Here is a 14,281-nt window from a genome sequence, read left to right as displayed (position 1 = left end):
TAGCTTTTTTCTATATATTTCTCGATTTTGGTTTTGATCTTGTTTTGCAGCTTTCTTTCTTGAAGAAAAGCTTGAAATCCTAATCGTTAACATTACTTCTCGTCCAAGAAGGTAACTTCATTACAACATTCACTGTTCTTCGTATTTGTATGCATCTTTCTCTATCCCTATCTCCATTATTGAAAACTGATTTTTATATATATACAAGAAGGTAACTTCATTACCGCATTCATAGTTCTTCCTTTTTTAATGCATCTTTCTCTCTCCTTTTACCGTTCTCGTTTTGATTTTGTTTTACAGCTTTCTTTCTTAAATGAAGCTTAAATTTCTAAGCTCTGTTTTGGTTTGCTTTTTCTACGTGATTCTTGATTCTCATTTTGTTTTGCACCTTTCTTTCTTGAAGAAAGCTTGAATTTCTAAGTTTTGTTTGGTTAGCTTTTTTCTATATATTTCTTGATTCTGGTTTTGATCTTGTTTTGCAGCTTTCTTTCTTGAAGAAAAGCTTGAAATCCTAATCGTTGACATTACTTCTCGTCCAAGAAGGTAACTTCATTACAGCATTCACTGTTCTTCGTATTTGTATGCATCTTTCTCTATCCCTATCTCCATTATTGAAAACTGATTTTATATATATACAAGAAGGTAACTTCATTGTTGCATTCACTGTTCTTCGTATATAACTTCATTACTTAATAATGAGTGCTGTTATTTAGTTTCTATTAAAATTTGTTAAAATATTTCAACTCAAAATTGGGGGCAAAAGCTCAAGAATCAAATAATTCCTAATGCCAAGATGGGGAAGATTAAAAGAACAAGAGCACATCTTATGTATAGCAGAAAACTAAAATGGTTGTCAATTTTATATTAGATTAACATTTACTTGAATTAATACTTGATTATTGTGTGTGATTTTTGCTAATCATTTACTATTAGAGTGACTATTCATTTGTTGTGGCTTGTTTAGTGTTGATCTCTAGGTATAATTGGTCACATTTAAAACAACCTTGCCATCTATTGTGGCTTGTTTACATTTATAATTGGTCACATTTACTATTAGATTGATTGTTCATTTGTTGTGGCTTGTTTACTGTTGATCTCCCCCTAATTATTGTGGCTTGTTTTTCACAAAGAAAATGGCCAACAAGAACAAGTGCGACGTGTGGGGAGGGCCACTCTTTCAACATAATAGCATCGGCCAAACATTTCCGAGATGTTCATGGCAAGTTCCTATGCAATATTTGTTGCACGGGATATGAGAACTATAATAGGTTAAAATCCCATTATAATTCAAACCATCAAGTAAACTACAAATTCTGTTATGCAGAGAAATGTCATGCTCCGATTATGAACAAGTGTGACTCTGAGGTAACCTTCTATTATTATTTCTTATATACATTTCTATGATATATATAGTCTCTTTATTTATGATCAATTATCTAGCTTCTTAGAAAGAAACCCTACCGCTCTCTCCTTCTGTGAGTCCTAAAGGAAAATTCCATAGAGGGGGAAGGAGGAAGAAGCGTCACTGCCCCTCCTCCCCTTCTTCTCTTCTCGTATTTTCTTTTTAGGTTTGTGAATAAGTCCACTAGAGCATTTTGAATAAAAAGCCCATTGTGGTGGTTTCTTCTGAGCCATGGTTAGATTGAAGTTCCCCATCACCCCTTTTAGTTTATGTTCTCAATCAAATCCTGCTCTCAAAACCTGTTCCTTAATGCCGCTCATGTTCTCTAAATTTGATTCTACATTGTCTTTGATGGAGGTTGCTCCAAATCACCCAATTGTTCTTTGGTAAAGTTATTGTTTTCGTTTATATTTTCCCTAGATCTGTTACGAATGCGGTGGTGGGTGTGGCTGCTACGACGCTTCTTCAAGTGGTAGTGATAGGGTTCGCCTAGGCTCATGGATTGTTTTAGGGTTTTGGTTATGTTGGGTTTGTGAGTTTTGTTTGAGCTTATGGTTAATTATGGTGATGTGGGCTAGTAGTTTTAATGCGGCTTTTGTCCGCATTAGTTTTGCTTTTAGCATATTAGTTTGTTGCCCTCTTGGGATTGGTATTTTAGATATCTTGTTGATGTCTTTGATTGTACCATTGAAGTTTACCTAATGAAGATTCTATTTGATAAAAAAAAAAATTATCTACCTTCTTAGCCTCCTTGAACAACCAAATTTTGTCTATTTTTTGCCTAAAATTGAAAATGCTTAAGAAGTATTCGATAATTGATTACACGTTTGCTTGGCTTTTTGAACTATTAATTTATGCATATTTTAATAATTTCATTCGATAATTAACTTCCAAAAGCTTTTTATTTTTTATACAAAGCTTTTTGAACTTTTGAACTAGTAAAAACAAGACTATGTACTTATACTTGCGATACCTAGACACTCATTCTAAGGTGGGTTGTGGAGCTTGCCCATCTACATTTGACCAACTGAATAGGTTGAAAGCCCATTATCCATCTCTCCACAAAAATACTCACATCTATTGTGAGAATAAAAATTGCAAGTATTTTGTGTATAACAGATTATAGATCACTCACTCCACTAGATCCCCAAAGACACTAGAAATCACTCACTCAACTGGATCCCAAAACAAAAGAACCTATATCATTGTTAGTTGCACTTGTGGATGTTTCCTTTGGCATAGATTGGGGCCTATTATCAATCTCTCCACAAAAATAATCGCATCTACTGCGGAGAGAAGAACTACAAATATTTTGTGTATTCTAAATAGGAATCCCACACCTAATACTGGGTTGGTCAAAAATGGATGAGCAACCTCCACAACTGACTTTAGCATGGACTATCCTGAGATGTCGCATGCATGACACCATATCCTTCATTCAATAATTGATTAGACATTTGCTTGGCTTTTCGAACGATTAATCATGCATATTTTAAGGATTTCATTCGATAATTAACTTCCATGCTTTTTAGTTTTTATACAAAGCTTTTTGAACTTTTGTCCGAGTCTCAACGATCCTATTCTTAAAGCCCAAATGTCAACAACAAATTCTTCTCCTTGATTGTAGTCTTCCTATTTTCGCACAGCTAGAATCTTGTCTGTATTAGTTTTCTACCTAAACTAGACTCACTGTATGCATATAAATATGTACTCTATACAAATTGATAACACACAAGGAAATACACTTCTACATGGTATCAACCTAACCCTAGGATTTAATCTTCCTAATTTGATCCTTCCCTTTCTCTCCCTATGGAGTCAACCATTTCCTCTTCCTCTGAGTCATCTCTTTTCTTCCCCAGCCCAAACTCCTCCCAATTTCTTAAACTCACATATACAAATTACCTCATCCGGCTTCGACAACTCAAACCCTTCCTCATCGATCATAACCTTTGGAAATTCATTGATGGCACCCAGCCTCAACCTTTTGCCCAAATCTCCACTCCAACCACCACCGCCACCACCATTCTTCAACCTAATCACGCTCATGCCTTATGGTACCAACACTACCAGCTTATTGTCAGTTATATAACTAGCACGCTCTCTAAGTCCATCATTCCTCTCACCGTTAGCTATGACTCTGTTGCCGACTTATGAAATTGCCTTCAACACTATTTCTCTCAATCCAGTATGGCTAGTGAATCTGTTCTCCGCTTCCAACTCATGGACATCCAAAAAGGCTCTTAATCCATTGATGAATACCTTCGACATGCCAAGTCTCTTGTCGATGCCCTTGCTGCCATTAACGAACTCGTTTCTGCCAAAGATCTCATCAGTGCTGTTCAATAAGGTTTAGGTCCTGATTACAAGATGCTGGTCACTGCTCTCCTTACTTCTCCTCCTTTCCCTGAATTTCCTGATCTCTGTGCTCATTTGTTAACTTTTGAAGCCCAAACTCCTCGTTCCTCCACTAGTTAAACCACAGCCCTCATGGTGACCCAATCTCCTACCAATGGCGGCAGCTACTCCTCCTCCAACCCACCCTGTGGTGGCGGTCCATCCAACTCTCTCCGTGGTGGTTGCGGTGGCTATCGAGGACGTAGGCATGGCGACTTGAGGTTGGTACCTTGAACATCCATTATGTTGCAAAATCCTTGAGCGTAAAAGCTCGAAATTGGCCATTTGGGTTTAGGGTTCTTAAAAAATTGGGATTAGTGGTGGAATTTCGAGGCCTAATATGAAATGGGGAGAGTTTCAGATGAGCTTTTATGCTCAAGAGTTTTTGGTTGACGAAATTGCCCTTTGCGCTGTTGAAGAAATTGACGGAAATGCTAATTTATCCTCAAATTGCTACAAATACGAAATTATGGGGTTAAAATTGAAGAAACTGAAACTACATATTCAAAAATGATTGAAGTGCCAAACTACATGATCAAAAGTGACTTTTGCCCTTATTTGAACTTTAAGACGGTGCCACGTGTAACGGTACACGTGCTAGTCTCATCCGGATTTTCTTCTACGTTCATCTTCTTCAGCTCGTCGAGGATTCGATCAGTAGACATCGCATGAAGTAACTTCCGAGCTTGAAATTGGCAGTTGGCATTTTGGAGCCGAGACTTGAAACCGATTCGACCAGTCCGATCCGGACCCGAGTCAGTGAACCGGGCAAGCATGATGCTGGATCTGGGTCCGTTCTCGGACCCGAACTTCGACCCGAAGAAGTGGGTGAACTCGGCGTGTCAAAGTCGGCACCCACAGGACTCAGTCGACAAGCACCTGGTGGATCTCGAGATGAAGCTCCAGATGGTGTCGGAGGAGATCGCAGCTTCGCTCGAGGAGCAGAGCGCCTCCTCCCTCCTCCGCGTCCCACGTGCCACACGTGACGTCGTTCGCCTCCGGGACGACGCCGTCACACTCCGCTCGGCCGTCTCCTCCATCCTCGACAAGCTCAAGAAGGTAGGCAACAACCACTTTTGTGTTCAATTCTGTTTGGTTGCTGAGAAAACGTGGGAAAATTGGACGGCGGTTTGGAAATTGAATGATCAATCATGTGCATTGTGCAGGCAGAGGGATCCTCAGCTGAGTCTATAGCGGCGCTTGCGAAAGTTGATATAGTGAAGCAGAGGATGGAAGCTGCATATAAGACATTGCAGGATGCTGCTGGGTTAACTCAACTGAGTGCAACCGTGGAGGACGTGTTTGCAAGTGGTGATCTTCCTCTCGCTGCTGAACATTTAGCCAGCATGAGGCATTGTTTATCTGCTGTTGGGGAGGTAATGCTTATTATGTTTTGAAAGATTTGGTTTTTATAGTTAATTCAATACCACCTTGGTTTGCAAATTTGATAGATTTGGTGGAATGGAAAGGTATCAATGATAAAACCCATGATTTTAGGTTGCTGAATTTGCTAACATAAGGAAGCAACTTGAGGTCTTAGAGGATAAGCTTGATTCAATGGTGCAACCACGTCTAACAGATGCAATATCCAATCGCAAGGTCACAATTCACAACTTTTTTCTGAATCAATTGCTTGCTTTCTATTATTTCCCAACAAATATCCTTTTTCATCTAGACTCGTAATGAACATGATAATTGGTACATGTATTTGCAGGTTGACATTGCTCAAGATTTGCGGGGAATTCTCATTCGAATTGGGAGATTCAAGTCCATGGAATTACATTATACAAAAGTTCACCTAAAGCCCATAAAGCAGCTGTGGGAAGATTTTGATGCAAAACAACCACCGCCTAATAAGCTTGCTACTGAGAAATCTCAAGTTGAAAGGCTATCCACTACTAGTGAATCTCAATCAACTGCTCCCGCAATTCTATTCTCCAGCTGGCTTCCAAATTTCTATGATGAGGTGCTACTTTATCTTGAACAAGAATGGAAGTGGTACTCTTCTCACTCTTTGATTCCCGGACTTTTAGATTCAGAGAGTCTTTTCTTTTGTTCAGGGTTAAAAACAGTAACTTCATATTTCACAAGTTGATGAATTCGATGATGATACTTCATCTGATATATGTTCCAATTAAAGTTTTGATACTTCATCTGATCATTATAATAAAAATGGTTTTGTTATCCTGTTCATTGTGGAAGTGCTTACATAATAAAAAATTATTAATGTGTTATTATGAGAAATTGAATTCATAAATAATTCTCAATGCAAACTGTCACATGATTGGTGACATGGCACATTTTCCAGGCATCTGCATATTCATGTTCCCTATTGTGATCTTTACAGTATGTTAATAAAAGTTTGATATTTGTATCCTTGTAAAGCACAAAAAGGAAAATTCAGGATGGATTTATGATGATGTTATAGAATTTTATTTTCCAGTCATGGAATACAAAAGTTAGCTTTAACTGCTGTGTACAGGTGTATGGTTGCCTTTCCTGAGGATTACAAATTTCTAGTTCCAAAGCTGCTAGTTGAGACAATGGCAGGTGTTGGGGCCAGTTTTGTTTCTCGTATCAACCTTGCGACCGGAGATGTTATTCCTGAAACAAAATCATTAGCAAAAGGTTTGCATTTGACTTTATTTTTTGTTAGTATTAGATGTGTTGTTTTACATGATATGATCAGAGACTTACTCTGCTTGATCATTCCATTTGTTTGTTGTGTATGAGAATGGGTAACTTGGAATTTCATTTCCATGTCGTTCTGTTACCAACTTTTCTTCACTTTAAACTTGTACTGATCCCAGTGACTCTCTCTCTCTCTCTCTCTCTCTCTCTCTCTCTCTCTCTGTGGATTAATTCTTTATTATCATATCTCACATTCCTTACTTTATATTGGCAGGTATATTAGATATTCTCTCTGGTGATATGCCAAAGGGTATCAAGATCCAGACAAAGCATCTGGAGGCTTTGATTGAATTACACAACATGACCCAGACCTTTGCAAGGAATATTCAGCACTTGTTTTCAGAATCTGATCTCCGTGTTTTAATGGATACGCTAAAGGCAGTGTATCTTCCATATGAATCGTTTAAACAGAGGTAAGAAAGATCCAAATTTGAAGTGGTCATTCAGGCCTGGCATCCCATTTTTGTTTAGAGTTGCCTTGGGAGCAAGAGAAGCTGGTTTTCTTTTCTTACTTGCATTTGATTTAATTTGGATCAGCATTTGATTTCTGTCTTTCCAAAATACTGGATATGCTGTTGTATTTTAAATTGTGGGATTTTCTTATTAGTTGATCAATGATGAAACATATATTTTAGGTATGGACAGATGGAGCGAGCTATACTTTCTGCTGAGATTGCTGGGGTGGATCTAAGGGGCGCTGTTACTCGTGGTGTGGGAGCTCAGGGAATTGAACTTAGTGAAACAGTTCGCAGAATGGAGGAATCCATTCCCCAAGTAATTGTACTTCTTGAAGCAGCCGTTGAGAGATGCATCAGCTTGACTGGAGGTTCTGAGGCAGATGAGTTAATTCTTGCAATTGATGATATAATGTTACAGTATATTTCTACCCTGCAAGAAACCCTGAAATCATTAAGAGTTGTCTGTGGAGTGGATCATGGTAGTGATGGTCTTGGTTCAAAGAAGGAGGTGGGATTGGATAAGAAGGATGGCCAAAGTGCACGTAGAGTTGATTCGATTTCAAATGAGGAGGAGTGGTCCATTGTGCAAGGTGCTCTGCAAATCCTCACAGTTGCAGATTGTCTAACTAGCAGATCCTCTGTATTTGAAGCTTCGCTGAGAGCTACTCTTGCTAGATTAAGCACAACTCTCTCTGTTTCAGTTTTTGGTTCAAGTGTGGACCAAAACCTGTCACATGTTCCTAGTGATGACGGAAATGGGGAACCATCTTTGGGTGGAAGGGCTGCCTTGGATGTGGCAGCTGTGCGGCTCATTGATGTTCCTGAGAAGGCTCGAAAACTCTTTAACCTTTTAAATCAGGTGTGATTAGATTTAACCTTTTAAATCAGGATGTGGCAGCTGTGCGGCTCATTGATGGAGCATTGTTTCTTTGGGTCTGTAATAATATTGACATTTCCTTTTGTTGCAGTCTAAAGATCCCCGGTTTCATGCGCTTCCACTTGCGTCTCAGAGAGTTGCCGCATTTGCTGACACAGTTAATGAACTTGTATATGATGTTCTCATCTCTAAAGTACGACAACGCCTCAGTGATGTTTCTCAGTTGCCAATATGGTCCTCAGTTGAAGAACAGAGTGCTTACCATCTCCCAACCTTCAGTGCTTACCCGCAGGCCTATGTGACTAGCATTGGTGAATATCTTCTTACTTTACCACAGCAGTTGGAGCCTCTTGCAGAGGGTATCTCCAACAGTGATGCTAACAATGATGAAGCCCAGTTTTTTGCAACAGAATGGATGTTCAAGGTACCAACCTCCATCTACACTATTTTGTAGTAAGTCCAAATAAGCGATAGAATTTGTTGGAGTTTCGGGCATCCCATTTGTGAAATGATCTGGTAGTCAATAAGGTTTTCAATCTTTTGGAGATCCTCTGTTATGGTTAAAAGAAGTGCTCGAGAAGTTCATAGATGTTTGGAAATTTTAATCCTAGTGGCTTCCTTTTATCAAAATTTTAATCCCATGCTCTTGTTTATAATATGCTGTCTCTCTGTATGAAGGTCGCAGAAGGTGCCACTGCTCTTTACATGGAGCAACTGCGAGGGATTCAGTACATCACGGATCGAGGATCGCAACAGTTATCTGTTGACATTGAGTATCTGAGTAATGTTCTTTCTGCCTTGTCAATGCCAATTCCTCCGGTCCTTGCCACATTTCACACCTGCCTTTCAACCCCAAGAGACCAGCTCAAAGACCTTCTCAAGTCAGATTCAGGAAATCAGCTTGATCTTCCAACTGCAAACCTTGTTTGTAAGATGCGGCGTTTGAATCTAGAATAGTCATCTTTGTCTTGGAATTTTTTATTCCTTTCATTTTGTACCTATTATACTCCTTGTCCTTCACAAAAACTATACGCCATGGTGAAAAAAAAAAAGTGGGATACTTTCACGTGCCATGGAAATTTTACCTTATCTAGTAGAAATCATTTGAATTTATGTTGCTTGCATCAGAAGTGATAATTAAAGCATCCATCATTCTGGGTTTTCAACATTTTGCTATATATATGTATATATTTTATAGTTTGCGTTCCATGAAAGAGCCTGTTTTCACACAATGACATTCTGTCCGTTCACGACTAGATATCAGAAGCAAAAATTTCTTTCGTCGTTGCAAAATCTCTTCAAGTATTTTCTTGATAACTGAAAGGGCATTTTCTTTTTAGGTCAAACCACGCAACAATAATCTTATTTTCAGAAAAGCATGTCATATGTGCTCCATGAACACTCCTTGATACATGTCATTAAAGTAATATCGTAAAGATTACAACGAGTCAAAGGTGATAAAGAATATACGAGATGCTGGTAATTCCAAATTCACATGCCCATCAGCGAAGGGAATTCAATTTGTCCGCTCTTAAAAGTAGTTCGGCAAGATGAATATAAGGTTGCCCTGCACAAACCATTGCTTGCCATGAGAAAATATTGACCGCCCACAAATCTAAGCGTCATGTTTCACCAAATTAGTCTGCCCCCTTTCCCTCCTGCAAACTATAAAAACAAATACACTAATCTGCGGATTATGATTGGCAGTTACCTCCATCGACCGATTAACTGCAAAATCTTATATTGCAAATGAAGGGAACACCTTGCATCCCAGTCCACCGTAGTAGATTCCAAAGCTACCTATTTCACATGATAATGTAATTTACAGATTTACCACGACTTAAAAATGATTGGCATTTTTGCTCTCACTGCCAATTATTAAAAAGTAATGCTTGCACCAGTTCTAAGATTAAATTTTGATATGCTAAGCTAAAAGGGGAGGGGTGAAAAGAGGGAAAACTAATGAGCCTTTTGAAAATTAGAAACCATTACAAGGGTGAAAAACCAGACCATTTTCTAGTAAGTACGGAGAGTCCCCTAAAAAATACCTTGAGAGCAACATGTAGCACATTATCCACATCTCATGATTGGTATCTTCTCCCTCCCCAGTTAAACACATAGCAAACAAGCACCACTTCAATAGAGTGGTTAAAACTGAAAACCAGATAGAAGACGGAGGAAAGAAAGGAAGGAAATATTGTATCGGTTGGCGATGATATATAGATGATAAATATGTTACCTCAAAAATGATTAAAAACCATCATCTTCCAGCTGCGGTGGATCAATCATGCATTCATTTTCGGGTCTGATGTCTTAAATATGTGACAACACAGAAAGTAGCCAACAATGACTTCCCAACAGAAGGGGATGTGAGACTCTGAAAACAATTGTCTCAGAGAAGTTTCATACTGAAAAATTAAATTTACCTCATTCAAGTCTAAAATGAATTTTAAAATGAGTTACAATAATAGAATAATACCTACCTCAACCCTTTTCTCCGCTTATAATATCGATGAAAGGGAGATGGTATAGTCTCAACAAAGCTGTGAGATAGCAAAAGAGTTTCACCCATGATGAAAATTTAATTAAGACTCCAAATCAACATGTTCATAAAACCTTAGAGATATGAAAATCTACCTCAAAAAATTTCAAAGCTCAGACATCTATCTACACAATTCATTAATATGGGCGAACTGGACTTCTAGGTGACCTCCTGTGACTATGCCTAACAGGGGAACGTGACCTGCTTCGATCACGGTACCTATCCCTGCCCCCATCTCTTCCATTCCTGGACCTCCAATCCGCCCCTCTCCCTCCATCCCGACTACCTCTGCCATTCCACTCTCTAGACCTTTCACGATCTGAATCGCGTTCTCGATATCTGTCCCGCTCCCTGTCACGATCCCTATCACGATACCTGTCCCTATCACTTGAATTACTTCTCCTTCTACTCTCATTTTCCTTCTCCCTCTGTTTCCTCCGTTCTTCTGCTTCTTTCTCCCTTGCTAACCTTTCTTCTTCTCTTGCCTTCTCCTTAGTTTCCTGAAAATAAAGTCCATGTATTGAAGTCTCTGAGAAAGAAATGACTTTTTCCCTTAGCTTCAGTAATTCACCATTCAAAGAGAGACTCACCTTGTACTCAGCGATAAAATCTCGGACCATGCCATAACCAATATGCTGCTTCCCTGTAACATGAGACTGAGTCCTCTCTAAAGCATCATTGGCCACAAGAAATGAACCACATATCTCGCAGAGTGCCATTTTTTTCTCCTGTGCAAGCATCAACACTTTATCATTCTGAGGGTGTTGAGCCAAGGCTGTCTTCTCAGAATTAAGCATATCCACCTGTCAAAAGAAATTTTAAATAAATCAAAGTCAACTTTCATGTACCTGTAATTGTATGATATAGAATCAAATAAAGGTATGTACAATAATAAACATTGTGGGCAGTGTGTAAACTGACTGGAAAAATCATTTGCAATATAGGAAACTAGAAAAACTCAGGATATAATAGCAGCACCTTTCTCATGAGTGCTTCAGCTTCATCCACCTTTCCAGCTTCACCAAGGGTCTCAACTTGTTCCAGCAAGTTCTTTATCTTTTCCTCCAGAACAGATAACTGTTCAGACTTTTCTGCTGACAGTGGCGGTGCCGGTGCAGGTTCAACCTCCTGAGCAAGGCGTTCTCGCCCACGCTTTACTCTTCTATCTAAATCCATCACCTGCAACGCAAGTAGTATATGACCAATAAATATAGGTGAAAAAAAAAAACTAGAGATCATGAAGACCAACAGGAGATGTGTAACGTACCAATTTCTCACAAAACTGAGCCAGTTCAGCTTCAAACTTGGGCACATATGCATCATGCCTTGGGGACTCCTCAAAACTAAAATCAATGACATGAAGAATTAAAATAGAAAGTAAAGTCACATCCTGAAAGCAAGGGAAAAAAGAAAAAAGAAAAGGCTTTAAACAAAAGTAAAAAGCAACAGGTTTTGAGCTGGAGGACATGATCAGAGGAGTGAAAAAAAACTGGACAATCTGTAGTCTTCTGGTGCCTTGAATTTTGATATTAAAATTATGATATACCTGAAATGCAGTAAGTTCTTAAACTAAAGAAAAGGGAGAAGGCATTAAATGACCCCTGACCATCACCTAAGGTCGAAAATAGAAGTTCAAGTTTTGACAAAACAGTATAGACATTCTTCTTAGACTCATAAAGATAGCAATTACATACCATTTCCCCCGATAATTCATGCAAAAATATCTATTTGCCAACAGTGTAGAGGTAAGAAAAACGAAAGAAATCAGCTGACAAAAGGTCCAATCAATAGGAACAGAAACCCTTGGGGGGGAAAAGTAGATCACCACTGACTGCTTTTAGCTGAACTGTCAAGCATGTCATCATTGTCTCCCAAAATCAATAATTATGGCAATAAGCATACATGAATGATCTAATGGGCCATGCATATGAATGATCTAATCCAGCAGATCATCACTAATCAAACATATCACTCTATATCCTGTCCTACTACTTAGTAATTTCTGACTTGGAAATTGATAGATTCCTCTTCCCTTCTCGGAAAGATCTTATCAAAATGTTTAAATCAGTTACCTCAAAAAGAAAAAACCAGCAACCGCTTAGCATACCATGTAAGGCATATCAAAGTTTCATCCTACACCCTACATCACACATATAAAGCAGCTAACTTATTCATACGAAGACAAGATAAGCAACAATCTTACAACAGAAGCAGGAAAAATGATCATCAGTTGTAAGTATTGCGAGTTAAGCATGCTCAACTTTACAAAATGATGTGTAGCTTTCAATAAAATCATGACAAAACAATAAACGAACAAACACAAATGACCCCGTTTTGATTGCATCAAAACTGAATGCACACAAACACACTGTAGAAAGCACAATGTGAAACCTCAATAACATTTCCGGAATGAAAAATTATACACTGTATTAAATGTTCACTTAATCACCTTTCTTTCAACTTTGGGTCATGAATTTTAGGGCAGGGTCCTGATTCAAAAACAAAAAAATTACAGTCAGTGAAACCATGCACTCTGCAAACACAAATGAAGTATATGATTCAAAAGAAATTGAGATTTCTAATCATCATTTAAGCATTGGGTCTTATTTTCTTTCCCGTGCTTCCTCAGCAAAGAAAAACATAGTTTAAAACAAGTCAATTTCAACAAGAATTTTAATTGCAACTCACCTAGATCACTTCGGGTATTGATGAACAGATCGTGAGGACAAAATCGAACCATATAGGCTCCACAGACCTCCTTATCATCCCAAGTAATTTCCTTGTACCCCTTTCTCTCTTCCTCCGTCAAGTTACGAGCTGGAATTCACCAGAAACCAGTACTCAAAATCAATAAAAGTTAATTTAAAGCAAGACTAACCAAAAATAAAAATCAAATAAAATAATCAAACCCCATTAGAACTGTTATCTTTTTCAAACAAATCCAAATTTACCAAATCATAACATCCAATTGCCCGAGGAAGCAAAAACAAATAGGTAGGTAGCAAAGCAACCATTAACTAGGGTTTATAGGAAATACCTGCGCCCATAAGTTCGTCTAGCAGAGCTCTCTGAGCGTCCATGACTATGGTGAAGTGGTGATTTGAAATTAAGAAAGATAATAATTAGACTGGTTTGGGTTGGAGAGAAAAAATTCAGAAGGGTTCGCACCAGAGGAATCAGTGAGGGTGGTGAGGACTGGGCAGTGAAATTGGTCCAATTGCTTTTAGGCCATCTAGGGTTTTGCTCACCAAGGAAGGACTAGAACGATCTGAGAAAGAGAGAGAAGAAAGGGGTAAGTTTGGAGGTGGTGGTGGCACATGTGGAGGGTACTACTGGTAATAATTTGGTTCTTCACTGTGACCGTGACATAGGCTGCTACAGTTAATACTTGCACTGAAATAATAGCCTATATTAAGATATAAATAATTGAAAAACATAAAAAGAAAAATAAAATTAGGAGAGGTAGGGGAGTATTTAGTATTTCCTCATGGTTGTTTTTGTAGTTTATTCTCTAGTTTTTATTTATTATATATATTTTTTATTATTGTTATCAATATTATAAAAGTAGTAGCAATATTAGCCCCTACCATTTTTATTTTGGCCAAAACTTATATTTCCCCCTGACATTAATTAACACTTAAAGTTGTGAAGCTAGTAACTACACATCCCATATCACTTGAGCCAAATTTTAAAAACAATATTTAGGGTGTTTACCAACAATAGTTTTATGTTTTCATTGCATTATTCAACTAAGAAATCAGAACCCCTTTGCTAAAATTCTAAAGAGGGACATAAAATCATGGAGAGTGTATGGGACTTGAGGAACAATTATAGGTGCACAATTCTGATGCATCAGATGAAGGAGAGAATTATGGAAATGGCAAGGTGGAGACTAATCTTGGAGTCTTGTGTTG

At 38.3% G+C, this 14,281-nt stretch overlaps 2 protein-coding genes across 5 annotated transcripts; one reads left to right on the top strand and one right to left on the bottom strand.

Moving 5' to 3' along the window:
* The first annotated feature begins 4,409 nt into the window (after nucleotides 1–4,409).
* Nucleotides 4,410–8,991, top strand: EYE (conserved oligomeric Golgi complex component-related / COG complex component-like protein). The gene is made up of 9 exons (XM_021967712.2): nucleotides 4,410–4,858; nucleotides 4,966–5,175; nucleotides 5,297–5,398; nucleotides 5,514–5,797; nucleotides 6,282–6,427; nucleotides 6,705–6,903; nucleotides 7,126–7,807; nucleotides 7,917–8,249; nucleotides 8,504–8,991. The coding sequence occupies exons 1-9, from the start codon at nucleotides 4,574–4,576 to the stop codon at nucleotides 8,780–8,782; spliced, it is 2,520 nt and encodes an 839-aa protein (XP_021823404.1). The 5' UTR covers nucleotides 4,410–4,573; the 3' UTR covers nucleotides 8,783–8,991.
* Nucleotides 8,992–9,153: 162 nt separating this feature from the next.
* Nucleotides 9,154–13,705, bottom strand: LOC110764707 (LUC7 N terminus domain-containing protein). 4 transcript variants are annotated; one of them, XR_002527925.2, is made up of 10 exons: nucleotides 13,405–13,705; nucleotides 13,056–13,184; nucleotides 12,817–12,856; nucleotides 11,635–11,710; nucleotides 11,346–11,546; nucleotides 10,958–11,170; nucleotides 10,463–10,867; nucleotides 10,309–10,368; nucleotides 9,537–10,202; nucleotides 9,154–9,392 (listed from the first exon to the last, which is right to left on the bottom strand). XR_002527925.2 is itself a non-coding variant. In XM_021967719.2 (8 exons), exons 1-7 carry the CDS (start codon nucleotides 13,445–13,447, stop codon nucleotides 10,505–10,507), a joined length of 1,065 nt encoding a protein of 354 aa, XP_021823411.1. In that variant the 5' UTR covers nucleotides 13,448–13,705; the 3' UTR covers nucleotides 10,194–10,368; nucleotides 10,463–10,504. The 4 variants fall into 4 exon arrangements, 2 of the variants coding, with proteins under 2 accessions (XP_021823411.1, XP_021823410.1); XR_015833538.1 differs by lacking the exon at nucleotides 9,154–9,392 and having other exon boundaries at nucleotides 10,194–10,233; XM_021967719.2 differs by lacking the exon at nucleotides 9,154–9,392 and having other exon boundaries at nucleotides 10,194–10,368.
* Nucleotides 13,706–14,281: the final 576 nt, after the last annotated feature.

This window comes from Prunus avium, chromosome 2 (genome assembly GCF_965620075.1).
Source record: "Prunus avium chromosome 2, drPruAviu1.hap1.1, whole genome shotgun sequence".
Classification (NCBI taxonomy): Eukaryota; Viridiplantae; Streptophyta; class Magnoliopsida; order Rosales; family Rosaceae; genus Prunus; species Prunus avium.
Note: the sequence above shows the minus strand (reverse complement) of the source record. Positions and strands in the feature narration are given on the sequence as shown.

Excerpts from the sequence above, each read along its gene's own strand:
- EYE (XM_021967712.2), top strand. The coding sequence starts at position 4,574 with ATGATGCTGGATCTGGGTCCGTTCTCGGACCCGAACTTCGACCCGAAG. Across the intron at positions 4,859-4,965 it reads TCCTCGACAAGCTCAAGAAG|GCAGAGGGATCCTCAGCTGA; the intron begins GTAGGCAACAAC and ends TGCATTGTGCAG. Across the intron at positions 5,176-5,296 it reads GTTTATCTGCTGTTGGGGAG|GTTGCTGAATTTGCTAACAT; the intron begins GTAATGCTTATT and ends CCATGATTTTAG.
- LOC110764707 (XM_021967719.2), bottom strand. The coding sequence starts at position 13,447 with ATGGACGCTCAGAGAGCTCTGCTAGACGAACTTATGGGCGCAG. Across the intron at positions 13,185-13,404 it reads AGACGAACTTATGGGCGCAG|CTCGTAACTTGACGGAGGAA; the intron begins GTATTTCCTATA and ends GGTGAATTCCAG. Across the intron at positions 10,868-10,957 it reads ATTTTATCGCTGAGTACAAG|GAAACTAAGGAGAAGGCAAG; the intron begins GTGAGTCTCTCT and ends CTTTATTTTCAG.